Genomic DNA, 27,317 nt, shown 5'->3' with positions numbered 1-27,317 from the left:
ACGGTGGTGGGTTGTTCGTTTGTGTCATACTCCCTTTGGCCGCCGGGGGCGCTAGATCTCCCAGTGCTGCAGCAGCAACAGCAGCACGGTGGTGGGTCCAGTCGTCACTGGTCGTCATACGCAGCAACTTCTCCCGAGGACTCCGCGAACAACCGATTCCTGTGATGCCCCGCTCAAAGGAAGGAAGGGGAGCTTGAAGACGACTGCATGAACCCGGTCGACGCAGAGTGAGTTGACATTTTGGCGTCAACGCGTTGCTTCGGACAACTTGCTATTTTTAGCCGCCGTAACTTGGATTTCTTGAAATAGCTTGCTTTTCGGGGTTGTGATGTGGCAGTCGAGCGCGCTTGATTTTTTTTAGCGAACGGCCCACTGACCGGAAAAGTGAAGTGCGTCGTGGCCGTTATGTTGGAACCACTCAACGGTTAAAACAATCGAAGGAATTCGCCCCACTTGTGTCCGTTGTCTGAGGGCAGGGCAGGGGGGCTAACGGGCGTAGCTAGCGTTAGCCGCACCAAGTAAACCGTCGCCACGTTAGCCCCCCCCCCTTATATGTTGCTAGCACAAACACTTGACACCATTCTTAGGCTAACTGTGCTGTCGAAGCACGTATCTCTGTGATGGGCAAAGTACTCTTCTCAAGGGAGAGGGTAACGCTGCCCCAAATAAGGGCACGTGACGGACCGCTTCCTCCAGATACAAGCTAGCACTCGTTCACCTTCATCCCTTAAGACATGCTGCACATCTGCACATCTGCACATCTTCACATCTGCACATCACCTTGTTGCATGCTGCAGCGTGACGTGACAGCTCAGCGTGGTGCGGCGGCATGGCGAGCACGGAGTGGGTGGGAGACGGTGAAATTGTGTAACGTGTAGGTGGTGTCCAACCGTTTCTGTTTGGGAGTGTTGACTGGATAAGACGTCAAGAGCTGGTCTGCAGCGTCCTCCTGTTCTTCATGTTGCAGACGGCGTGCCGTGTCCTTAGTGGGAATTTGCATCAACGCTGGACAACTTGATTACCTGAGTTATGCTGTTTGGGTTACAGGTTCAGCTGGAGCCTATCCCAGCTAGCTGTGGGGCAAGGCGGGGTACACTCCTGGACCGATCACCTGTGAATCAATGGTCTGGTCAGTCATACCCTGCAGCCACAAACACACATCTTTCTCCTTCCTGTGCGTTCTCAGGATATAAAAAGAGGCAGCTAAGAATGCACATAATGGGACACGCCTGTTCCGCCTATAAAGCCTTCTGAAAAAAACTCCAAAAGCCACCAACAATGCTCCATTTATGTAATGCGACCTGCATATTAACCAAGCCTCAGCTACATTTTTATTATTATTATTATTGTTGTCAACACTGTTACGCCGAAGAACAACGTTACACCAGCTAGCCAATAGTTTCCCCGCACACTCGCTCGTGGCAAGTCAGCACCACGCTCACAAATGCTTTTTTTGAGTTTGGAAGTTAAAGGGCAAGTGCACTTTTGGGGGAATTTTGCCCATCATTCCCAAACCGTATGTGAAATATGAACACATATTTCTTTCACTTTTCTGTGCTTTGTAACACGGGAAAATAAGTTAATATGAGCTTAGTTTAGAACTGTCCCCATAGTTGATGACCAACTGTAGTAATCCAACCAATCACCCAATCCTGCTGGTTTTCAAACCCCCAAAGGTTTCATGACGAGTTGTTGCGACGTAATGATTTGTTATTGAATGAGCGCCTAGTGACGCGCTGCAAAACAGTGTGCCATTTTGAATGTTAGTAATACTGACAGGCCAACGCAAGTAGGTCAACCGATCAATAAAAATCCACCCGCTTATGTCAGTGGCTTTATATGAACATCATAACCAAAACAAATGGCCCATTCAATTCTTATCATTATAGCTTTAATAACAATTGACATTTCCCTGCCTGGGTTGTATGGCGGACGAGTGGTTAGTGTGCAGGCCACACAGCTAGGAGACCCGAGTTCAATTCCACCCTCGGCCATCTCTGTGTGGAGTTTGCATGTTCTCCCCGTCCATGTGTGGCTTTTCTTCGGGTACTTTGCTTCCCTCCCCCATTCCAAAAACATGTTAGCTTCATTGGCTCCAAATTGTCCATATAGGTATGAATGTGGGTGGGAATGGTTGTTTGTCTATATGTGCCCTGGGATTGGCTGGCCACCAGTCCAGCTGGGATAGGCTCTGGCACGTCCGCAGCCCTCATGAGGATAAGCGGTAGAAAATGAATGAATGAACGAATTTCCCTGCATGGATCTGTTATGGTCAGCGTCTGCTCACGACATGTGACGGCCTACCTTGTTCAGCCGGCTATATTTAATGGGTGTCGCTCCCTAAGCCTATCAAATCCAGCTCCGGCTTTGCTCGGCCGTCCGTCGGATGGCAACGAGGAGAGAGTGATGGATGAGAATGGTGGCTCGTTGAGAATACAACGATGTGTTTGAGTCCCATTCCGTGGGTGATGGAAGCTGTGTTTTAATCACTGCTTCTCGGAGCAGCAAGGCACAGCAGATGTCCTGGCTCCATGCTGTGCTTGGGGAATACTTCAAAGATGACATGTTTAAGCAGACGCTGTAGATCTGACCCCTCGTCCCTTCTTCCACCCAGCTGGGACCGGTGTCGCTTGCCCTCTCCTCATTGTAAAATGGCGTTGGATTCCAGCAATTTTAGAAATACCAATAATGCATTGTGGCAACTCTGGCAAACGCAGTGTTACACGGGCTGGTGCGTGCGCCAGGCGTTGCGGCCCCCAGAGCAGAGACGAAGGCGAAGATGGTAAAATGCATGGCTTATCATGCATGGCATAAGAAGGCCGAATAGAAGATTGGCATGACACACAGAGGATGCCGTTTCACTGCAGTGCAGGGGTGTCCAAAGTGCGTTTTTGTTGATTGGCCTACAAAAAAGTTTTAAAGACAACAACTCGAGAAAAAATCCATTTCTCAATTTAATAAAAATGAACTTGGAATATTATAAGGAAAATAATGTCACAATATGTGGAAAATGATGTCATTTTAGTAGCCTAGAGTTGTAATAGAGATGTAATAGTATATAGTAATAGTAATCCGCTCAATGGCACTCTATTAAAGGAAGTGCTTTATATCTTCTTCAGTCATCAAATTGGTGAAAAAGTGCATCATTGTTGTTAGTAGTTTGAGCACTCATGTACCACCTCTACACTAGGCTGTGCACGATAACCTTGCGACCCTCGAGGGTTGTTTCTAGGCTGCAGGGTGCCTGGCGAGCATATTTTTACACCAGTTTCAACCTCATTCATCCAGAGATCTTCTACAAGGGTAGCGTCGCCTTAAAAGATGTGTCTACAACATTCCACTCTTTAATCAATAGCTACCATTCGCTCATCATATGGAAAGCAACCTGCTGCTTCGGTCATTTATTCCTAAAAGAAGAATTGACCTTGCTGACCTTGAAAATGATTAGCTTGGCTTAAGATGTTGTCACGTCTGACATACTTTTCAGCAGACTGTTGTATTACGAAAGAGATGTTGCTGGGAGGCTGAGTTACGTCACGGCTTGACATCGGTCTGTTAAGCCCCCGTTTGGCAGCTGGCTGCTGATGTCCACTTTCTTGGCATTCTGTCGCTTCCAGACAATTTCACAGTCACTCCTCTGACACTGGTGCCTGGAAGCCTCCTTCATGTATGTCTCACCAGCAGTAATGTAATGTAATGTGTAAAATATGCACTTTCCTTTTGGACAGTGGCGTAGTGAGGCAGGGAAAGATAAACACTACATGCAAAATTAAGTTCTCTCACAGAATGCCAATTCAATTTTTGGTACCCATCCCTAGTAAAGACACGCAACATAGATTGCATTAGATTACTTTTATATTTACGCCAAAAGAGCTACAGTTCCCATGATGCTTAGAGGAAGTACCCAGAACTACACTCATTTCTGGACTGTAAACTGCTACTTTTTTCACACAGAACATTTTGTTAGACTCAACTATATTGGCCCGGCACCATAATAACTCCATTTACTGCACCATGAATAAAACCAAACTCAATCATTTTGCCAGCCTCTAAATTGACATGTGCATGTGTGTTTGTTGGTGCTGGGAGTGTATACACAGACACACACACACACACACACACACACACACACACACACACACACACACACACACACACACACACATATGACAAGCAAACGCAAACGGGCAATTCTTCTGAAAAGGGTACCAGCGAAGGAGAGTATGCGAGTATTGGTGTGTTTTTTGCCTTTTTTATTTCTTCATTTTATTATGTAGTTTGTTTGATGTTATTGAAACGCTCTTGACATTCCAGTTTCAATGTAAAATACGCTTGAGAAATGAAAGCTAATTGCTTTGAAATGGTGTATGATGTGCTGGAGCCTATCCCAGCTGACCACTCGATTATCATCCAGCAAAATTTGTTATGCGATCACATATTGGCAAGTCGTATGCAGCGATTGTGTTTTTATCCAACAAATCTTAAGTAACTTTGATCAAATGTATAATTACTGCAGCTTCTGCCTCAATTGTTCAACTCAGATGAAAAAACAGCCACACGTCAGGAGCGAGCGACGCTGGGAACGCCAAATGCCCAGTAGTATTGCAAGGTTTACATAAAGCGCTGAATGTGTAACCAATCCGGGGCTTGCTGTTGTGGGCAAGATGCAGCACGATAGGACATGTGGCACAGAAGGTTCTGCCACCAAGATGGCAGCATAATCAGCATCTTTGTGAAAGATTGCAGATTACGGACGTGCGCGTGTGCGTGCGTGTGCAGGTGGTAAACAGACACAAAGGGAGCCTCCCTTAGGACGGAGCCTGGGGCCGGGTGTGTTGAGGCTCCACCCTCCTTAGCGAGGTGGTGTGACCAGGAGGAGCATGGAAAAGAAGAAACTAGGATACGGTTCAACACCTGTAATACTTTGTGAGTCTAAGCAAAGTCATTTTTGTGTGTGTGTGTGTGTGTGTGCGTCTGCAGGTGAGACACGCGTCTTTGACAACGGCTTTCGGATGCGGGCCGTGCTGCAACTCGGGTGAAAGGTAAGCTGAGCTCTCACTTTCTGGTCCATTGTTTGATGTCTTCATAATGCAGGAGCTCAGTTCAATCAACCGTATGTGATTTAAAGTACTACTTACTTCTTTTCATGTTAGATTTGGTCAGAGCAAAAAAAAATGTTCACATTTGCTTATTGCATAGAATTGATAAATGTCTTGCTGCTTAATACAATTGTACATTTGTGGCGATTCGATCATTTCTACATTTATAGGTGAACATGTGTGTCCATGTTCAAATACAAGCTTGAGAGCACCAGTTTTACTTTTTCTTTGTGCCACCTTATGTGGGATCGCAAGGCGGGAAATATTTGGGTTTGCACCGGGATGACTGCCTAGAAAGATATTTGAAGGAGCATTGCAAAGTTGTCGTATGATGATGATGATGATGAGGTTTGCTGGGAGTATTTGTTCATCTTGCATGTGGTCAGAACGTGTAATGACCGGGTACCATTTCTTTTCAGTCACCTATCTTTAGAACACAGTGTATTTTAGTATCTTCTGACAGGATAATTGTACCCTTCAGGTCTGTATTTATGTTGGTTGTATAAATGATGTAGTAGATTTGTACATTTTGTACATTTGACAAAATGACTTTGATTTTACTAAGATTGAATGAAACCCAACGCGACTGATGACTTAGTTATTTCATACATGTAAAAATGCTCATTCTCTGTCACAATAACAGCGAATATCATAATAGCACAGGGGTGTTCAAAGTGCGGCCTGGGGGCCATTGGGTGGGAGAAAAAAAATCAGCAATTTTACAAGAATAAACTTAAAAGATTAAAAGAAACAGTTATCATTTTAGGAGAATGCCGTAACAAAATAATATTACTATAAAATAACATTCTAGTAGCATAAAGTTGAAGTATTAAAGAAAAAAACACATTTTTCAAATGCATAATAATACTGTGTGAATTACGTTTAATATATTTAATAATATTACAAAAGAAAAATTACAAGAAGAGAGTTGAAATAGCCGAAATTGTGAAAAAAAAACAGCTGTAATTTTACAAGAGAAAAGTCAAAATATTAAGAGATAAGTATTCCAAGAGAAAAAAAGAAGTTGCAATTTCATGAAATGACATCTTGGTGATAAGTAATAAATATGGTCCTGCTGTTTGTCCTGAGCTAACAATCAGCGTAGGTGTGAATTTTCCCATGCCCTTGTTTGACCATCCCAAACCATGGGTGCGGGTGGAGCGTGTAAGTCAATGTAATAAGTTATTTCAATTAGTATTACATGTTATGACTAATAACATGCACCCATAACCAGAGCAGTGTCTCCACTCATTCCACACAAAATTGTAAAGTGTTGCAGAGTTGTTTTTGTAATATGTGAGTAAAGATTGCACAGTCTCTTCGTAGTAGGTCAGCATTGCTGCAGTGCTGCTCGAGGCGTTGGTTGTCACACAACCAATCCTGACCTACATCCAACAAGCGAGACAGTCAGTCGGCTATTTTCCAGCTCTTTTTTCTTTTTACTCAACTTTTTGTCAGACAATGCTGCTTCCAAGGTTTGTAGTTAAGAGTGGCAAGTCTCTGCAGCCCTTCAGACGATAAGCACCGTACAATGATGGATGGATTTCATGTATTTGTATATACTGCTGAGTGTGTTCCCACTTAGGTGGTTGTGTGTAAACTGTTAACGTTGGCTTCCATGCTGGAAGACAAACCCTCTGAAGAAGGTGACTTCATGGAAGGGCATGTCAGCGAGGTCAGGGGAAGCGCTCGAAGTGGGAAAGGTTCACCATGATTATGGCTCATGCAGAACAAAGCAAGTCCTATTTTAAGGAAGATGGTAGGGACATTTTGTCTCTATTCAGATCCTTTGAATATACCTTCACTCAAGCCCAGAATAGAACTATACCACATATCCTCCCACAGAATACCACAGAATTATGCAGTGAGTCTCCAGTAGGCCTCCGTTCTACTTCTTCTTTGAGTCTAATGCTTTGGGTTTTTTTGGGTGGTCGGTGTGGAGCAGCTTTTGAACTGAACTATGGACAAAATGCAATCAATGGCGATCAAATATTTATAGTATTATAGTATAGTATAGTATTATACAACATTATTCTGGTAAAATTGGGACCTTAGATTACAACTTTTTTCCCTTATTATTTTTGCCGTGTTCCTGTAAATTTTTTCCAGTTCTGTTGATTGCTGTTGTGGAAAAAAAAAACCCACACACGCATCAGGTTTTCACAGAATTGGGTATGGGGAATGGTGCTCTGACATAAGTCAATGTAAAAGGACAGGGGACAGGACAGGACAGGTCCGGGTCACTGGGGCAGCAGTCTCACAAGGGAAGCCCAGACTTCCCCGGCCCCCTCCTTCAGCTCCACCGGGAGGACACCAGGCCATGAGAAATAATCCCTCCCAGCTGGGCATGCCCGAAACACCTCACCAGGGAGTCGTTCGGACGAGATTCGGACGAGATGCCCGAGCCACCTCAACTTGCTCCTCTCCATGTGGAGGAGAAGCAGCTCTACTCCCAGCTACTCTGAGCCCCTCCCAGATGACTGAGCTCCTCACCCTATCTCTTAGGGTGAGTCCAGCTACCCTACGGAGGAAACTCCCGTCAGCCGCTTGTTTCCGCCATCTCGTTCTTTCGCTCATGACCCAAAGCTCATGGGAACGTAGATCGACCGGTAAATTGAGAGCCTTGCCTTCCGGCTCAGCTCTCTTTTCACCACGACGGTCCGGTACAGCGACCGCATTACTGCAGACGCTTCGCCGATCCGTCTGTCGACCTCACGCTCACGAACCATGGCCTCTGATTTGGAGGTGCGGAGTATCATCCCAGAAGCTTGACACCCGGATGCGAACCGTATACTTGTAGCATTGCTGCCAAAAGCCAGCATGGCACCACGCTCCCTTCTGCTGCAATATGGTCTGTGTTTTTGTTTTGTGTATCCATGAAATGTGGCGTTTTCTGAAATGTGGCTAGAAAAGACAGAAGCCCCACATAAATGCAGGATTCCAATGCATTCATGGGAAATATAAACATTTGCTTCTATCGTTGAGCACATAAATATATGGGCACAAAATCAGTCAAGTGCGTCATGTTTCACTCCATCCTCAATGAATAAATCAAAAGCCTCATGTGACACTGACACAAATCTGTTCTTGTAACCTGCTGGAGTAACTTTAGGTCAGACATTTGGCTGTTGACATTCTATTCATAGTTCAAAGTTCATGTTTGACACAGGAATGCGTGGAATTGAATGGGCAGGTGCTGCTGCTTTACTCTTATCTTTTCCACAAGGTCCTCGTATCGTTGGGTAAATATTATCAGAGCTGCAGTTTAGCAGGCATCGCTAGCTGTGGTGGATGTTAGCCTTTCCTTGTCAACTTCAGGTCATGTGTACTGTACATACAGTAGGTTGAGCTCAGTTGGGAGTGTGTGTGCAGTTGTTTTAGGGTTACAGAAGAGCAGTTGAAGGGTTGGTAATCACCGCTTGGAGCATGCCTGTCAATCACAGACCTCAAACACAGAGTATTATGTCATTCCTCCTGTAGCAACTGCTCCTCGCGTTATAAGATTAAAAGTGGGCACAGTATTAGGTATATACTGCACAAACTGGATGCCAGATTCAGGCCAAATGGCCAACAATGGAACCTGCTCGACAGGGCGATCAGTTGAATTTTCCATCGCTGGTTTGATGCAGGTCTAAAAGTTGCAGAAACCCCTCCATAGTTCAGCCCGAGAGACCTAAGAAGGCAGTTTGGACATACTGTTGTATGTGCAGAAATAAAATAAACAAAAACCCAACAACACTGTCATATGGCAGTATGTCTATGTTGTCCAGTGCCTATTTGGCGTGCAGCAAAAAGGAAAGCACACACACGTCTAGGGCCTCCACAAAGTATTGACAGCATATGAACGCATGCAGCACGCGCCAGCATGTCCTCCATATTAACCGACACACATTCACAACACAAACATAATGCCTGCATGGATACCACACTCTTGCTCAGTCTACATCGCGTATTGAGTTTTTTTCCAAAAATTGTACCATGCAGCTGTGCTGGTCCAACCTCCATGTACTAGTAACCCCCCAGGACCGCTATTTGTCAGTGTTTGGTTTTCTGTGGAGTTTTAAAGACAGTTTAGTGTGCTGCAAAATCTTGAACAGGAGCATTCCATGTTGGCCCGGTCTCAGCCACACATGCACTGCAGCATTGGGTTGCTATTTATAGCCCTCCAAAAAAGGACAAATATGGTGTCTGTGTTAGAAGCGACAGTCTACATTTTTGGTATCCCGTTCCTCACTGTGTTTTTAAAGATTAGAAAGGGACCTCAGGTGGAGAGAACGATTGGATGAAAGATTTGTACACGGAGGAAGGCGATTGTGAGGGCTACCATACAGTAAACAGCAGTTTGCCTGATTTTCAGAGGGGGAGAATGCAGCTTTAGCACCAATTCTCCTTGAGTGCTTATTAATGTATGCCGGCTTAAGTGAAGTTGGTGTGGAAACACGGCCTTGACGGTGGTGACGGTGGTGACGGTGGTGACGAAATGACCATTGGAAAACGTGGGTCCCGAGTTGAGACCGGTCTTGACATACCCAGCTGGCATTTACAGTGCTCCATACACCCTTTGTGTTTTGCAGCTCTACCAGCAGCCTTTCCAAATAAAAACTGTAATGGCAACATGCTGAGAGCCATGACCCTCAGCAGTTGTTAAAAACATGCTATAAATAGGTAGCATTTTGTCATGATTGGAGGAATAGACAAGGGGGTGGGGGACATGGGAGATTAACCACGCGGAGAGAAGGAGTCGGAGTGAGGCAAATTGAGGTTCCATTGTGTCCACCTTAATCAAAAATGACCAACCGGTTCCATTTCCCTCATGAATACACACAGTCCATTAGCTAATGGCACCCATGTGGATGTGGAGCAGCGCTCGGCTTTATGGATAGCCATTCTGGAGGCTCAGGTCTGTTTAGAAAGCACAATTAGATTGGGGAGCCTGGTGCTGGTGTATTTGTTGGGAGGGTGAACATGAATTGCTGTGTCATGATTAGACACCGGCAAGTTATTGTACTGTACATTGTGGCCTTGATACAAGAGACAAAAGTGACAGTTTGACTACTTTTGTCTTTCTATTCTTCTGTGTGCTCTTTCCTCAGAGGGCATGTGCTAATTGTTAGGATGAAGGAGGAGAGTTTATTCCAACGGAGGTTTTCTCTGTGTCCAAATGCCACTTCCCCACCCAAAATTGATCCCCGCCCCCTCACCAGGAACCTGTCTTTTGGAGACTACAACCTCAGTCCAGGTAAGAGGCCGTGCGCAAGTTCGGCATGGGCCAGAAATTGACGGTCCACACAGTAACTGCTACACTCTTCCTCGCAGTCGGAGCTGGACTTGGATGCGTGGAAACCACGACCACACTGTTTGCATTTGGCTTATTTATGGCGCTGTGACTTGAGTTGCAGGATTAGCCCCAGTGGACGGCATGAAGAACTTCATTTCATGTCTTTTTTATTGACAAAGAGTTTAGTTATTTTTGGTACTCCTTTAATACACTTCTATTTTTATACTGCTTAAAAATGACTCTTCAAAAGAAAATAACACATTTTGGAGCTGAAATTATATATATAATAATATAAATAAATATATATAAATATATATATATATATATATATATATATATATATATAAATACTGTGATATTTTTGCCCAAGGTTATCATACTGTCAGAATCTCATACCGGCCCATACCTAGTGCAAATGAAGATTTTTTTTTTTTTTTTTTTTTACAAAAAAAACTAGGGATGTTCAGAACATAAAAAAATGCTGGTATCCATAACTCAAGTATTCTATTTCACAGTGCAGTTATTTGTAGTCTTCTCACAATACTAACTGAAAACCTGAAGGAAAAGCAGGGTTGTCCACCTCTGCTGGGTCCCTCCAGCTGCGTTCGCTGCCTACTGAAACACAGATGCAGCTGACTCCCTCTTCTGTGCTCGGATAGGAGATAAAGTATGAGTGTGATATCAGTGTGCACAACTCCCATTTCAAGTGCGGTGCAAACGTTCACTCATCACATGTCACACTCCTGGAGTCTGACGCAGCCCCGCACACAACAAAAGCTCTTCCTGCACTAAATGTGCATGCTCCCAAAGGCGGTACTCATCCCCAAATGTTGCCCACCCTTGCAAGTACAGCGGGTTGGGACCAGGGCTTTATAGCCGCTGCCCAGCGGATGATCACATCGCCAGCCTCCAACTCGCCACACCCTGCCAAGTTGTCAGACACAAATGCTGCGCCCACATTTTTGAGGCATGTTTTGAGGGGTGCAGAGCTCTACCTACCTACATACATACATACATACATTCCTACATACATACATATATACAAACGCAAAGAAAATGAACTTAGACTGAAGAGCTGATCATTAGCCATGCTTCAACTGTGTGTCAGCTGCCTGAGTTCCTGTGTGACTTGTGTGTTGTGGGTTCCCACCAGGCAGTGAGACGGACAGGCAGGATCTCTCGGTGATGACGAATGAACTTAGTCCTGCCCAATCACCAGGCAGCAAGGTAAGAACACTGTTCCTGGTTCTACCCTGATCTACCTGAGTATTTCTTGGGATTTTGGTGGAGTCACCTAAAAGCTGTGGAATGGAATTATTGTTATCAAGGTCATGTGGTACCCTCAGGTGAAAGTAAAGTGTTCGCCCTTCTTGCTTACGTCCTGTCTCACTTTGTTAGAAATATGAACAGGAGTGGTCACTACATCCTTCTGTGGAAAAATAGATGTTTTGTTTCTGCTGTCTTCCTGAATACTGTCTTCACCAGTAAAAGCTGTAGCTCCTCTGTACCTCTTCCAGTCCGAGTCAAGGATGTTTAACGGCCTTGAGAAGGATTGCCCCTCCCCGACAGAAAAGCTTGCTCGAAAGGAGTCTCTTAAGGTAATGCACCCTTTTTCCCTCGCAGCTCTTGATTGACATGGGAATTTGCCAAGTCAATGTTGCATCATAGGAGTTATCACCCATTCGTGAAATCAACCCGTCAGCTTCCCCACTTTGACAATATTATTAGTGAACGTAACACATATTTCCTTTTATTACAACTTTTCTCTCTTAACAACACTATCTTAATTTTAATCTTACAGCAGTATAATGACATAATGGTTACCATAGTAACCCTCAAAATAGTCATATATACCAATAAATAGACACAACATGACCTGTTAAAGACTCCTTCATCCTTTTGCAAACATCAACTGCTTGTATTGCTTCTTGAATGCGCTCATCCTTGTGCATTATTTGAGTTCCTTCCTCAATCCCTTCCATGGTTTGATTCCTTATCATTTTCCTGTTTGTCAGGTCCAAAAGCAGAATTACCGGCAAGAAAAGAAACGGGCAGCCAAAGAATTGTTTAGTGCGCTGAAGGACCCAAGTGTTGTCATTATGTCCAACTGGCTGAAGGTGAGGTCATGCACAGTGTTTGCCCTAACATTTGGTCTCCCCGTCCCCGATACAACATATGGGCTATTTTGTGCGCCCCAGGGTTCAGGCTTAGGACCTATTTTATTTTCTGTTTACATCGCCAGCCTGTGTATCAACATGTCGAACGCTTCTTATCATCTTTTGCAGATGATGCTGTAATTTATTGTTGTTCTAACTCTCCTATGCAGGCTTTTGAGTACCTGCAATCTGCTTTTAATCTCTTTCAGTCTCGGCTGCAAAATCTCAAATTGGGAAGTCACCTTTTAGCACTTTTAGCACCAGTTTTTCATGATATCCTCTATTTTGCTTTATTTGTTTTTGCATGTCACGTTAGCATTTTACCATCAACTTTTTATTTCTAAGAATTGTCTGTTTAAAATGAATATTGCATTATTGTAATGCATTTATGTACATTTTGATCTGTGCCCTCTTGGCCAGGTCACCCTTGCAAAAGAGATCTCAATCTCAATGGGTTTCTACCTGCTTAAACAAAAATGACATATTTTGGTCTGCAAGTTAAGACATCCGCTCCAGTACTGGCTGTTTTAGATGAGTTTGTAGAGAATGAGGTTGATGAATTATAAATTCATGGTACATATGTGAAAACATAGGGTGCAAACTGTATATCCGTCCACCTTGAGATAGTCTTTGTTGTTAATGTCCAGTAAGTGATGGTAAAATCTCTCTTTCTCATCCTTTGCTGTCTTTAAGATCCGGGGTTCTTTAAAAAGTTGGACCAAGCTGTGGACTGTCTTGAAGCCTGGAGTTCTCTTGATATACAAGACCCCTAAAACAGACCAGTGGGTTGGTACCATCCTGCTGAGTGCCTGTAAGCTGATCGAGAGGCCCTCAAAGAAGGACGGCTTCTGCTTCAAGCTTTACCATCCACTGGACAAGTCCATTTGGGCTGTCAAGGTCAGACATGTTTGTAGTCCGGCCGGTCCCGACTGATCGGTCTGTTTGTTGTAAATGGCTGGATCAGTGCCCTTTCTTCCTCTTGGAGTCCCTGTAAAGATATACAGTGCATCCGGAAAGTATTTGCAGCGCTTTACTGCATTTTTTTTTAGGTCACAGCTTTATTCCAAAATGGATTAAATACATATTTAAAAAATAATAATAATTCTACACACAACACCCCATAACGACAATGTGAAAATATTTTTTTTGAAATTGTTCCCTATTCATTCATTGTCCTGCTGAAAGATGGACCGTGGCCCCAGTCTGAGGTCAAGAGCGCTCTAGAGCAGGTCTTCATCCAGGATGTCTCTGTACATGCTGTCATCTTTCCCTCCATCCTGACTAGTCTTCCAGTTCCTGCTGCTGAAAAACAACCCCAAGAATGATGCTTCACTGTAGGGATGCTATTGGGGACTCTACCACTCTACCATACAGGCCTGATTGGTGGATTGCTGCAGAGATGGTTGTCCCACTGGAAGGACAGAAGAACTCGCTGACAGAGTGACCATGGGGTCATTGGTCACCTCCCTGACTAAGGCGCTTCTCCCCCAGTCACTCAGCTTTGATGGCCGGCCAGCTCTGGGAAGAGTCCTGGTGGTTCCAAACATCTTCCACTTAGGGATGATGGAGGCCACTGTGCTCATTGGAACCTTCAAAGCAGCAGAAATGTTTCTGTAACCTTCCCCAGCCTTGGAGCCTGGAGACAATCCTGTCCCGGAGGTCTGCTGCCAATTGCTTTGTCTTCATGCTTGGTTTTTGGTTTGCCATGCACTGTCAACCCTGGGACCGTATGGAGACGGGGGTGTTCCTTTCCACATCATGTCCAACCAACTGACTTTACCGCAGCTGGACTCCAATGAAGCTACTGCAACATCTCAAGGATGATCAGTGGAAATCAGCATGCACGTATGTAAATGTGACTGTTGGTTTTTTTATTTGTAATAAATTGGCAACAATTAAAAATCATTCTCACACAGTCACTATGGTCTGTTGTGTGTAGAATTTTTGAGAAAAATATGAATTTCATCCATTTTGGAATAAGGCTGTGACATAAGCAATCGTGGAAAAAATGAAGCGCTGTGAATACTTTCCGAGTGCATATAACATGTGTACGTGTATATACTGTCTTATACTGTCATGAAGAAAGTTAAAATATTTGGGGAAAATATCTTTAGTTTTATGAGGGAAATATTATGAGAATAAAATGTTAATTTTACAAGAATAAACTGATGATATATGTAAAAATAAGGTCCCTTTTGCAGCATAGAGGTAAACTGTTATTTGGTAAAAGTTGTAATATTATAAGAAACAAGTGTCCAAACAAAGTTTGGAAAGGACACCCCTGACGCAGATGGTATTTTCCTTTTGTTTCAGTAACATAACATAACATTACATGGCATGATGTTTGATTGATATGATTAGGGTCCCAAAGGAGAGAATGTTGGATCCATCACACAGCCTTTACCCAGCAACTACCTGATTTTCAGAGCTGCTTCTGAGTCTGATGGTGAGAAGTTCTTCATGTCCGTGTCGCCTTTGACGTTTTAGTACTGCTTTGATTTGTATCGTACACGCTCTTCCTTGGAATATGTCTGCCCCTCCAGGTCGATGCTGGATGGATGCCCTGGAGATTGCGCTCAGTTGCTCCAGCCTCTACAAGCTAACTGCCAAATCAGGCAAAGATGGCGATATCAGCACCGCTTCGGAGTCCTCCCACTTTCTCCATCTTTTGCAGTCCAGCTCGCTCACAGACGCAGAGCTTTTGCAGTAAGTGATGCACCCGCTCGCTGATGCAGCTGCACGCTTTGCAGCCGACGCATCGGGTCATACTTCTCTGGAGAATCACGACTCCAGAGTCCGCCTCGGTACCCTCGGTAACAGTTGTGTTGCTCAACTTGTGTTCTTGGCAGCGTATGCACAAGACACTTGGCCCATGTTTGTCTCTTCCTTGTAGTTGGGGTTCATGGATGATGAAAAAGCCTGTATGTACGTATATCACGGATGTGAAGAATGAAAGGATGCCAATTTGCCACTTTGATATTTTCTTAAACAACACATGTACTGTAGGTATGCCAAGAAGTGATACATAGTGCATGAAAAAAGCTTTGTCATATAGGTGAAAAGTCGCAATTATACTATCAACTTTGGCTTTAGCTCCCCCTCCCCATCTTTGCTGTTATTTTTTTTACTTTCCAAATATTTAGACGTTCTTCTCAAGTAATCTTTGTACATTTCCTTATTGTAAGATTATGACTTTATTCCCATCATATTTTGGCTTTATTTCTATAATATTATGACTTTTTCTCCAAAATATTTTTTCTCATAATATCACGGGGGGCATTAAATATTCAAAATTATTAACCTTGAAATATTAAAATCCACATTTTTTCCTCATAATATTACGAGTTTATTCTTGTCCATCTTTTTTCTGTTAATATTTTGACTTCATTCTCATAAAATTACGTAGCTGCTTACACGCTCTCATCGCTCAGCAAGTTTTGCCAGTTGTAGCCAATCAAAACGGCAAACGGGATCACATGACGGACAGAAGCAGGAAAGACTGTAAAGAATGTGAACTATCCACAATTTCCATACAACACACCTTAATGTAGGTGTAGCAGTCATCGTAGCGCCTTTTTAGTCATTTTGCATACAAAGTCGGAGGAGACCTGACCTTATTTGTGTGGATTTATTGCTAACAAGTTGTTTTCTTTTATGATGCACATTTTCGTGTGAAGGTAGGGGTCGATGCCACTGCTCCTGAGCATTGAAGTGTTTGATTATGTCGTGTTTTTACGGTGTTCTGAAAATGTGATTTTTCTGCTGTGTCATCTTGGTTATCTGGAAATATTGAATTCCTTTTTTGTTATTAAATTGTTATGTGGATATTACTCCATTATTTCATGTTATTTCATTATTGAGCCGAGTAGGCGAACTACAGCTACAACTAGCCTTCCCCTTCAACAGTGAAAAATGAAAACTGCAACTTTTTCGGTAAAAATGTCTTTTGTCCTCTCAATATTCTGACTTTATTCTCTTCTTGTAATGATGGCTTTATTCCTATAATATGTGGACTTTGTCATAATATTAGAACTTTTAACCCAACCCTATTTTTCCAAAATGTACAACTTTATTTGTTGTTTTGTTTCACATCGTATTATGACTTCAATATTTCAAACAAATACTATGAAAATAACGGTTTTCCTCCAAATATCGCAAGTTTATGTCTGTAGAATTGCCACTTTTTTTCTTGTTAAAGTATTATACTTTTGTAAAAAATGTTGTTTTTACCATTTCTGCTGTTGCTTGTTTTTTTGTTTTTTTTATAATTTTACAAATATTTCACTTTTTCCGCTGTTGCTTATGTCGCTCACGTCTTGCTGTCATCGTCTCTTCTGTTACAGGCTGAATGAGTCCGTGCTGCTCGGCAACCACATGGACCACGACGAACTGTCAGATAAATCGGAGCGTGATGGTCACGACGACTGGGACGCCTCCGCAATTGATAATGGAGGAAGGTTGACGGAGGAGAGTGATGTGGACCAATCGGATGAGGCTCCCATGCCACAGGGGACACGTTATGTAGAGCAGGGTACAGAGGAGATGGCTGAGGTGAGATTCTTAGCACACGGCCACCCCATCCTGATTAATGAGCTGTCTCACGTCAACCGAGTGCATGTTTTTGTGCGCCACCTTAGGCCGGGGAAGCGTCACAGGTGGAGACTGTTTCAGAGGAGAACAAGGGTCTGATCTGGGGTATTTTAAAGCAACTGCGGCCAGGCATGGACCTTTCCAAGGTGGTGCTGCCGACCTTCATTTTAGAGCCTCGCTCCTTTCTGGACAAGCTCTCAGACTACTACTACCACGCTGATCTGCTTTCTCAGTCAGTCAATGTACTCGCTACAATTTTGCACTTTTTGGGGGGGATAATGTCTTTTTCTTCACCACTTGTCTTTTTATTTCCCATCTTCCACAGAGCTACACTGGAGGACAGTGCGTATGGTCGGATGAAGCAGGTGCTCAGATGGTACTTGTCTGGTTTTTACAAAAAGCCCAAGGTAAGAAGAGACGGTGTGCTCCATTCAAAAGGCATTCATTACACCATGTACGCAAATGTACTACATTGTACTACAAAACATTATAAAAGTATGAGAATAACCTTGCAATTTTATGTGAACAAATAATGTCATTGTTGTGTTGAGTTTTATAAGTCGTAATATGAGAATTAAACAAAACAATTGGGAATATTTGCTTGCGGTTGTATTATATTATATTATGGGTTAGAGTTAGGGCTGTGTCTTCCAGCACATGTGTGCTCCAGTCCTCAGGTCAAAAATGCTGACGGCAAAGCAGCATCTTGTTAGTCTTGGTAACCAAATGGAGAGCTAGCTATCCACTCTTCCGCCTAGCGGTTAGCGTCGCGTCCTGAAAATATTTTTTCATGTTAGCTGCTACAATAATAATACCTCTGTTGCTTGGTTACTGTACAAGTCAGGTATGTCAATGGAACGCATTTTTGGAGGTTTTTTCCAAAAAATTCCAAAAAATGTGCAGTTTCCCTTTAAGGATAAGCTTTCAGTAAGAATATCCCAGTCATTTTGATTTGCCGTGAATATTCATATTATTACACCCAAGTGTAAAATAAACTATGTATGTATTGTTCCGTTATCCTGATTTACTAGGGTTTAAAGAAGCCTTACAACCCAATATTGGGAGAAACCTTTCGCTGCTGTTGGCCTCACCCCCAGAGTGACAGCTGCACTTTCTACATAGCTGAGCAGGTAAAATCATAAATCTGAAATGTACCAGATTTGGAAAAAACATACCCTGGGTGGCTTCCACAACTGCCATTTCCCGTTTTCTCGTTCCAGGTGTCCCACCACCCACCCATCTCTGCCTTTTATGTCTGCAATAGGAGGGATGGTTTTTCAATCAGCGGAAGCATCCTGGCCAAGTCCAAATTCTACGGTACGCAGAAGGACTACCCTCGCTCTTTTGTCCTCTAATGTTAATGAGATATTTATGAATGACAGACTGTAATGCTGTATGCGCCACGCTTGATTCATTCATTCAATAAAATGTAAAATAGCCGTGCTCCGATCAGGCTTTTATGCCAGCGTTTCCGTGAGACCGGCTGATACTGTACTTTCAGTTTATTGATGAATGCTATTGGCCAGGGGCGCCGTCATTCGATTAGATAAGTAGTCTAATGACAAAAGAGAGTAAAGTTGTTCAGTGACACTTGAAGTTAGTACGTACCCATGAACCTGGCTTCCCCGTGAGAGTAAAAACGAGCTCCCAACTAACCGCATTGCATGTTAGTGTCATCCCTACTCGACACAGCAGACATGAAGGATTTGTTGCTCTATGCTCATCCATCTTTGCCGTGGGCTTACAAAGGTGTTTTTTTTATGGAAATTGGTCAATACTGATCAGCGGCCAATCAGTCGACGCATCCCAGGAAACACAAACATCATAAAAGGGGGCGCACTGGAATGATACTGCAAATCCTTGCTTCTTGAGCTTGTTCTTTTCTCTGGGACACAGGCAACTCTCTGTCTGCCATTCTGGACGGCAAAGCCCGACTGCTCTTTCTGAGCAGAGAGGAGGCGTACGTCATCACCATGCCCTATGCTCACTGCAAAGGTAACCACATCCATCCACTCGTGCTGGTATGGGAGTATTGCAATTTCCTTTTTGACAAGTCGCTTGGCAGTGTGCTGCGATGATGTTCTCACGCTGCTTGTGTGTCTTCTAAAGGAATCCTTTACGGCACTATGACACTGGAGCTGGGTGGGAAGGTCACCATAGAGTGTGAGAAAACAAAGTGTTTCACCGAGCTGGAGTTCAAACTGAAGGTACACCGGAAACCGTTACTGTTCTGTTTCTGCCCCGCAGTCTTAGAACTAAGTTTGACATTTTGGTTTTGTTCACCACAGCCTTTCCTGGGAGGCTCCTGTGCTGTCAATCACATAAGTGGCAAGATCTTTGTGGGGGACGAGCTTGCTGCCACAGTGGACGGACACTGGGTGCGGACCTTTCTCGTTCAATATCTGCCACTAGGTTGTTTACACGTTGTTGACATAACTCACATGCTGTTTTTTTGTTTGTTTCTTTCGGCTTTTTCCTGATTACGGAGTCGCCACATACTGATTTTTGGCTTGAGCCCTTTATATGCTGGTACAAACACATATTCTGTGGTTTCCCATACACTCATCCATTTGTTTTGACATGAACTTGTATGACATCCCCATCAGCAGTGCATCTACGGAGCCTTATCCCCCACTTGGCCCCATGATTTCTGTGATGAGGAACGTTAGTTGCTGGGGCCCTCAAGTAACGAATTTGGCTTCTCAAAACAATATGCCCTCAAAGGAGACTCGGCATTACTTATCAATGCACGCTATCGCCTCTCTGTTCTTGTCTGTGTGATGAAGATGGCTGCAACACTCGCATCTTCAGCCGCTGCGGCGCACATATGTAAACAAGATTGAAATTATCAGATGAAAAGTCCAAATTACTAGACAGGCAAGTCATAATAACGAGGTAAAAATTCCAAATCATGAGCTGATACACATAATAAAAAGTCAAAATTATGAGATAAAACATCCTAATGATGAAATATGAATAAATAATATCAAAGTCTAAAAAGCATGTAGGCCACATGCTCAGGAGATGGGAAGACCCGGGTTAGAATCCCCCCTCGGCCATCTCTGTGTGGAGTTTGCATGTTCTCCCCGTGCATGCCTGGCTTTTCTCCGGGTACTCCTCTCCGCCCCCCCTCCCCTTTTTTCTCATGTTAGCTTCATTGGCCACTCCAAATTGTCCATAGGTATGAATGCGAGTGTGAATGGTTGTTTGTCTATATGTGCCCTGGGATTGGCTGGCCACCAGTCCAGGGTGGACCTCGCCTCTCCCCAAGACACCTGGGATAGGCTCCAGCACCCCCACCCTAGTGAGGATAAGCAGCATGGCTGGATGGAAGGATAATTATGAGATAAAGGTCACCATTATGAGATAGGGAAGTCATCATTATGACATAAAAAGTCAAAATTTTTCAAATGACGTCACAATTACGAAATAAAAAGTCACAAATAGGAGATAAGAAAGTCAAAATTATTAGATAAGAAAATTGAAATTAGGTGATTAAAAAGTCACAATTATGAGGTGAAGCCATAATTATGAGATAAAAAATTGAAATTATGAGATAAAGACATACTTATGAGATGAAAAGTCAAAATCTTTGAATTCACAGTTACAAGATAAAAAGTCTCAATTATGAGATAGGAAGTCATAAGTATGTGATATAAAAAAATACCCTGTGCTGCCATCGTCACTGGGGCCTTTGTCGAATATTTGATTTTCTTATCTCATAATTATGAATTTTTATCTTGTCATTTGGACTTTTTATCTCGTAATTATGACTTTCCTGTCTCATAATTTTGACTTTTTAATCCTGTAATTTGGATTTTCTATCTTTTATCTTTTTTATCTAGATTTGACTTTATCTCATAATTTTGACTTTCTATCCATTAATTTTGACTACTTATGTCATAGTTCTGATTTTCCAATCTCATAATTCTGACTTATTATTTTGACTTTTTATCTTATGGTTATTCACTTTCAATCTCATGACTTCTGACCTTGCAGCTCATAGTCATAGATCCAAGATGGCGCTGTGGACGGCCACCTCGGTGTCTCGCTCTCTTGTGTTTTTGGTGTTTTTGGTGTTTTTGGTGTTTTTGGTGTTTTTGGTGTATGTACAGTCAGAGCTAATTTGACACAAGTCACATTCCTTGTTTGTGTTAGCATACTTGGCCAATAAAGCCGATTATAATAAATAGGACTTTTTATCTCGTAATTTTGACTTTCTATCTCATAACAATTGCAACTTTCTGATATCATAAGTAGGACTTTTTATCTCATAACTTACTTTTTAATCTCTTGAAGTATTTTTTGGCAGTGAGTGGCAGAAGCGTGTATTTTGACGTAAATCTGATCAAATGTGAAATTTCATTTCAGGACAATGAGGTTTGTATTCATGAGAAGCGGTCCGGACAGCAGACAACACTGTGGAACCCCGGCCCCGACGTGCGCGTCCATCGTCTTAAGAGAAGAGTGGTCCACTCGGGCCAGCAGGGAGAGTTTGAGTCTGAAAGGTAGACCACACGTGCCGTGCTGGAGCAGTGACGGAAGAAATGACGCCATCTCTTCACTCTCTTGGCTTATCGTGTCTTTTTTGGTCATGCGTTCTTGGCAGACTGTGGCGGCACGTGACGAGTGCCATCGTTGAAAGGGACCAGGTGCGGGCCACGCAGGAAAAGTTTGTTTTGGAGGAAGCTCAGCGCAAAGAGGCCAGGGAGCGGGGAGATAAACCATGGACCCCAAGGTTTTTTCACCAGGACCCAGTGACATCAGAGTGGACATACAAGCATATGGAGTACGAACACGCACATACATGAAGTCAAATGAATCCCTGATCGGCCTGATCATGTTTGCTTTAGGACTCAGCCGTGGGATCCTGAGCGTTGTGTGCTTCAGTTTGAGAGGGACGGAGTGATCCAAACGCAGGAGAAAACGCAAAGACGGCAGCACAGAGGACTCTCTTACACCGAGAGTTGGGCCAGCCAGCGCAAGGTTAGTCACAACACCGCAGCTTATCCTTCCATGCCGACGCCTTCCGCAAGCACACTGATAGAGATGAATCCGACTAAATTAAAGTCTTGAAAAAACAGAGGCCACGGGCAGGTAAGGTTACTTGGGGTAACTCCTCCCTGAAAACAAAACCTCTGAAAACCTACTCTGAAGCAGCTCTAAACCAGCCACGGTGGTGGGACCCTAGGAGCTGTCTTGTCCAGGGCCATATGCCCCTGGTCGGGCCCCTGGTAGGGCCCCTGGTAGGGCCCCTGGTAGGGCCCCTGGTAGGGCCCCTGGTAGGGCCCCTGGTAGGGCCCCTGGTAGGGCCCCTGGTAGGGCCCCTGGTAGGGCCCCTGGTAGGGCCCCTGGTAGGGCCCCTGGTAGGGGGCATATAGGCAAATAGGCGTATAAGCATATTGGCAAATAGGTCCGAGGTGACAGCCCAGACAAAGAGCGATTCAGAAGACTTTATGAGAAACAACAAAATGAGAGACCTCGCTGGGACATGGGACACCGGGGCCTCACCCTGGAGCCAGGCCCAAGAGAGGAGCTTGCTGGCAAGAGCCTGGTGGCGGGGCCTTCATTCATGGACTCTCCCCGCCGTAAACCCACCACCTGCAGGGGCGGGCAGGGTCCGGTCCTTTGTGTAATGGGTGGCGATCAAGAGCGGCCGCTTGGGCAACCTGATCTTCGGCAGCCAAATTTGGTCCTTGGGACATGGAATGTCACTCTTGATATCATTTCCATTTTGTCTCAGTAGCAATTGGTCCTCTTCTTCCCAGACTGAGGTGAATAGGATGTTCAGGAAGGCCAGCAGCCAGCCATCCAGCTGCAGCCAGAACACAGAAAGCAGCAGCACCACCCCAGAACCAGCACACGAGTCTTCTGATAACGAGGGTGAGTAGGACTTTCCCAAACTCCCACATCTCTAAAGGCGGGTCATGTTTCATTCATTTGTTGCAAAAATGCCAACAGACGAAATGGGAGCGAAACCAAAATCAAAGTTTTGCCCACAAGCATGAAAGTGAAACGTGGGCATGCTGGATGCCCGTGTTTACAGGAGGCTCGTAGGAATGTTGCTCCAGGTGGTGAAGATGGCTTCATGGGGGGCATCCACTGTCTGGAACCGATGTCCGTTTCCACCATCCACCCCCAAATGTTCTCAATTGGATGTAGATCAAAAGAGTGAGGTTCTTCCTCTGGAAGAAGTCCTTTGCAGGTGGGCTTTGTCCTGTTAGCACATAGACGAGGGCCTTCAGTCATGAAGAATGCCACCTGCCGTTTGCCGCCCCTGCACAACCTGAAGCTCCATTGTTCCATTGAAGGAAAAAGCAGCCCAGATGATGATGGTGCCCGCCCCCCCTGTGCCACGTGGAAAACATCTCAGCTGGGATCTGCTTGTCATGCCAGTAACGTTTCTTCCCCAACAGAGAAGAAATATTTCTTTCTTCCACCTTTAATGTCCCATGCTCTCTTGCAAATTCCAAACGTTGAAGAAGACGTTCTTGTTCTTCAATCCTTCTCTGTCAGAAGGCGTCTGGTGGTTATTGGACTGCACTGCACACCAGTAACAACCTTCTTTTGGGTTGAGGATGGCTGAGACAGCCGATGGCATCCTCCAGCCGAGGACATTGTTTGGGTAGACCACCTGACTTTTTTGCTCCATGACATCAGGACCTTTTAGGAAGTTTCACCGACGTACTGCGTCCAATCTGCACAATCCCACCGCGTTGAAAGAGAGAAAGCGATGAAGAGATGATGAGTGTGAATACATTTCACTTCCATGCTCGTTTGCAGTCTTGTTTTCTCCAACTGCCATTTCTCCTTTTTGCATTTGAAGCTCTACTTAGAACCTCCTTAAGATTTAACAGTGCAAATGCTTGTGTTACATTTTGATCAGGAGTTTTTCCCAGGTTACAGGAGGAATGCATCTGTGTGCTTAACTGGAGTATCTCACATGTCCTCAGAGTTCTCAAAGCATTGTGCACGATGCAGCAAGGACGTGGCTCTCCTCCAGACCTCCATCTCCTCCATACAGAAGACACAGCAAGACATTCAGAGGTACAAATAAGTACTTTGTACTCTGTTCCTAGACTGTGTTGGAAGTTATGATTTAGTACGGCGGAACTTAATAATAAACTTAGTCATAAAAAGACAGCAAACTGTCTTTCTACCTTCTTAAAATATTGTCCAGGCTAATCCAGAAGTACAACTTCCCAGTCCTCTCTATCGATCAGTAGCATTCAGCCATCATCATCCTCGAGAGCACTCCACCTCCACTGTGATTCTTTCCTTTCCTCTAGCGCACCCGAGCGCACTCGGGAGACGCTGTGTAAAAAGGGAAGCCATAAGCACAGCACAGGGGTGTCCCAAACGTTTTCCAGCAAGAGTCACGGTGAAAAATGAAAGGATGCCGCTTTGCCACTCGGATATTTAGTAGAGCGACACATGCAGATATGCTAAGAAGTTGAAAAACTGCATCTCCGCTTTATCGTAGATGTAACAAAGCCTGTTATTAATAGCAGTACATTTTCTCCTCATAATATTATGCCTTCATGTACATAATATTTGGACTTTATTTGCATAATATAACTTTTCCACCTATTTATTATGAATTTTTTTTTCTTGAAAATGTCAGCTCCAATGCAACTAAACTAACTTTTCCTATTTTTGCCATTTCATTTCACAATACTGTATGTCAACTTTTCTTTGACTTCTTTCCCATTTTAGAACTTTTCTGCAAGCTAACCTTTAATCGTTCACCTCTGTGCAAGTTTCAACTTCATGCTTGAAAAAATTGTTACTTTTCCTCATCATTTTTCTAAAAATACCACCTTTTCTTGTTAGATTGTAACTTTTTTTCTTTTTTCCTTGCTAAAGTGCATTTTTAGAATGTGCCACTTTGGATTAAGTGCTGGACAAAAAAACAGCTAAATGTTCCAAGAAGAATATAATAAAACAATGAATAAAATGTATACAAATAAATCAAAGTGTGATACGCCGTACTGCGAGGATGACCTGTAGTAGTTTTCTACTAGTAGTTTCTTTAGTGGTTTTTGGTATCAATTATAAAAACACACCTTCCCTGTCTTTGTAGGAACCTGTCGGCCCTGAGCCGACAGCTCACTCGGCAGTGGGTAGCTGACGACAGCGTGTCGTGGATCGGCCGTCACTGCGTGATCGTCTGCGTTGTGCTCTTCTCGCATCTCCTCCTCAGCTACGTGCTCACTTGAGAAAACCTCAGAAGAGTTCTCTGTCCAGCACTGATCTGGCATCAGGGCCCCCCCTGCCCCCGTCCCTCGGACACCCACAAGCACAAACTAATCAACAGGGGGTCTTACAACTCAGATGTGTGTTGTTGGGTGAACCATTTGCTGGTAAGAGGCTTAGCATGAACTACATAGCAATAAACACAGCCAATGCCTGTCAGATAAATGGCACCCCCTAGTGTAGCCAGACTGAAACAGCACCGGCACCAACGCACTTTGGACAAGGACATTAAGAAGGGGATCTTTCATTGTACAATGAAGAATGAATTAGTAAGCTTTTAGCATCCCCGACAGTCTTTTTATCTACTTGCCCTGCAATACTGTGTACGCCCCTCCAATGTCTCCTACGCCACTATTCCACATGTTGGGCCTTAACGCTGATGCCAAAAAAAGATATACAAACACAGAAGGAACATCTTCCAACAGTGCAATTATGCGTTTTGTATTTACTGCATTCTCACATCCGTTCCATTTGGTCTTTTAAATGAGAAGTCATTTTACCAAAAGAGTATTTCTAACAGGGAAGGACAAAGTGTTGTTGTTTACAGGGAGCACTGTGTGTTTCTATGGACACATACTGTAGGAAGGACCACTTGAAGAGTGCAGGAGCCATACAGAGTGTCTTTCTAGCTTTGTTTTTTTTTTTTTTTTTCCCATCCGTGTGCCTGTATGGCCTAACGGAAGAAGGACAAAAGTGTAGCACTGCTTTGCCCCGCAGCATGAAATAGTTTGGTGAATTCCATTTTCTCTTCTGTCAGAAGTGGCCTTCAGTAAAAATGGGTAATAATCCAGAAGAATCACCGGCAGTGTCACCAGTCATTTCCTCATTTGGAAAACACGGTATGTACATGTATACGTACATACTTAACGCTATCTTAGACATTTCTATGATTTGGTCTGCCGGTTGCGTCTCCTTACTAGCCAGCTTGAACAAACATTTTAGCCGGATGTCTTCTTCCAGAAGAGTTTTCTCGGAAATGAAGTTGTTTGTTGAAACGTTCATTCGATGCTCAACTTGGTCCACGCCATCTTCAAGTGACTTTGAAGATGTTAAACACTTCAATTATTTCTTCTTTTCCAAGTGTATACAGTTTGTCTGCGGTGCATTTACAGTCCATGTAAGATTTCCGAATGTATTTATTGTGTGATTTAGCCTCTTGGTAACTAACTTCCAGCTAGAGAGGAGACCGTCTAGAGACCAGGGATGACAATCGTACTCCCAGAGTTGTATGATATCTTCTAATGCGTGTGTTTGTGCGCCAGAAAGCCATTTGAGTTGTGCTAAAACAAAGCCATGTCTGTGACCTTGGTTGTTTTCTTTGTTTTTATCAGTTTTGTAACATTTCAGTCCAGTGCCAGTACTGATCTACCCCACGGGAGCAAATCTTGGAGATGAACGTCGACTCTGAATGATTTTATGTACTTTTCATTAAGGTTTTGTGTTTTTCTACTCGAATGCCATGTTGTGGGATACTTTTGTTATATATTGAACAAAAACAAATAATGATGCCCAGTGTTTTCATTCACTCCTGTTGCACACTGTAGCACTACAGTAAAACATTTTAACCTTGACACTGCCTTTGTCCTTGTCTGATGTACTGCTTCAAATGTTGAAACAATTTCTGCAAAGTACAATTTCATATTTATAAATACTTGCAATACTTGCAAATTTCCCCACTGAGGGACAAATAAAGGCATATCTTATCTCTTACTGTTTTCCCATCGTTGGCGCGTATTGGAGCCCTAATATAATATTCTCCCTACTCATGAATCTTTTCTGTTAAACACTGCAAACATTTAGTTTGTAATATCATTTGAAATGGGACACACCCACAGATTCTCTGACAGTGCTGAAGTGTTGCTATAAATATCTTCCCTACAGAAAAGCTGGACGTACAGGAAGTGACGTCAGTGATTCAGCTTTGCGTATGTAACGGCC

At 43.7% G+C, this 27,317-nt stretch overlaps 1 protein-coding gene across 8 annotated transcripts; it reads left to right on the top strand.

Annotated features, from left to right (window-relative positions):
• Positions 1-23: 23 nt before the first annotated feature.
• Positions 24-26,950, top strand: osbpl5 (oxysterol binding protein-like 5). Of its 8 annotated transcripts, none has more exons than XM_058075493.1 (24): positions 24-227; positions 1,048-1,129; positions 4,981-5,042; positions 10,193-10,338; positions 10,416-10,557; positions 11,531-11,604; positions 11,895-11,975; positions 12,393-12,494; positions 13,227-13,430; positions 14,895-14,979; positions 15,077-15,239; positions 16,877-17,084; positions 17,171-17,355; positions 17,449-17,530; positions 18,155-18,253; positions 18,344-18,440; positions 19,020-19,118; positions 19,233-19,501; positions 21,495-21,631; positions 21,733-21,912; positions 21,977-22,109; positions 22,892-23,006; positions 24,077-24,170; positions 25,207-26,950. In XM_058075493.1, the coding sequence occupies exons 4-24, from the start codon at positions 10,261-10,263 to the stop codon at positions 25,340-25,342; spliced, it is 2,763 nt and encodes a 920-aa protein (XP_057931476.1). In that variant the 5' UTR covers positions 24-227; positions 1,048-1,129; positions 4,981-5,042; positions 10,193-10,260; the 3' UTR covers positions 25,343-26,950. The 8 variants fall into 8 exon arrangements, with proteins under 8 accessions (XP_057931476.1, XP_057931475.1, XP_057931477.1 ...); XM_058075496.1 differs by lacking the exon at positions 1,048-1,129 and having other exon boundaries at positions 26-227; positions 19,233-19,330; positions 19,412-19,501; XM_058075492.1 differs by lacking the exon at positions 1,048-1,129.
• The last annotated feature ends 367 nt before the right edge of the window (positions 26,951-27,317 follow it).

Source organism: Doryrhamphus excisus, chromosome 6 (genome assembly GCF_030265055.1).
Source record: "Doryrhamphus excisus isolate RoL2022-K1 chromosome 6, RoL_Dexc_1.0, whole genome shotgun sequence".
NCBI classification, from domain to species: domain Eukaryota; kingdom Metazoa; phylum Chordata; class Actinopteri; order Syngnathiformes; family Syngnathidae; genus Doryrhamphus; species Doryrhamphus excisus.
This window is presented reverse-complemented; position numbering and strand designations above follow the sequence as displayed.

Excerpts from the sequence above, each read along its gene's own strand:
- osbpl5 (XM_058075494.1), top strand. The coding sequence starts at position 10,261 with ATGCCACTTCCCCACCCAAAATTGATCCCCGCCCCCTCACCAGGAACC. Across the intron at positions 12,495-13,226 it reads TTATGTCCAACTGGCTGAAG|ATCCGGGGTTCTTTAAAAAG; the intron begins GTGAGGTCATGC and ends GCTGTCTTTAAG. Across the intron at positions 19,119-19,232 it reads GCCCTATGCTCACTGCAAAG|GAATCCTTTACGGCACTATG; the intron begins GTAACCACATCC and ends TGTCTTCTAAAG.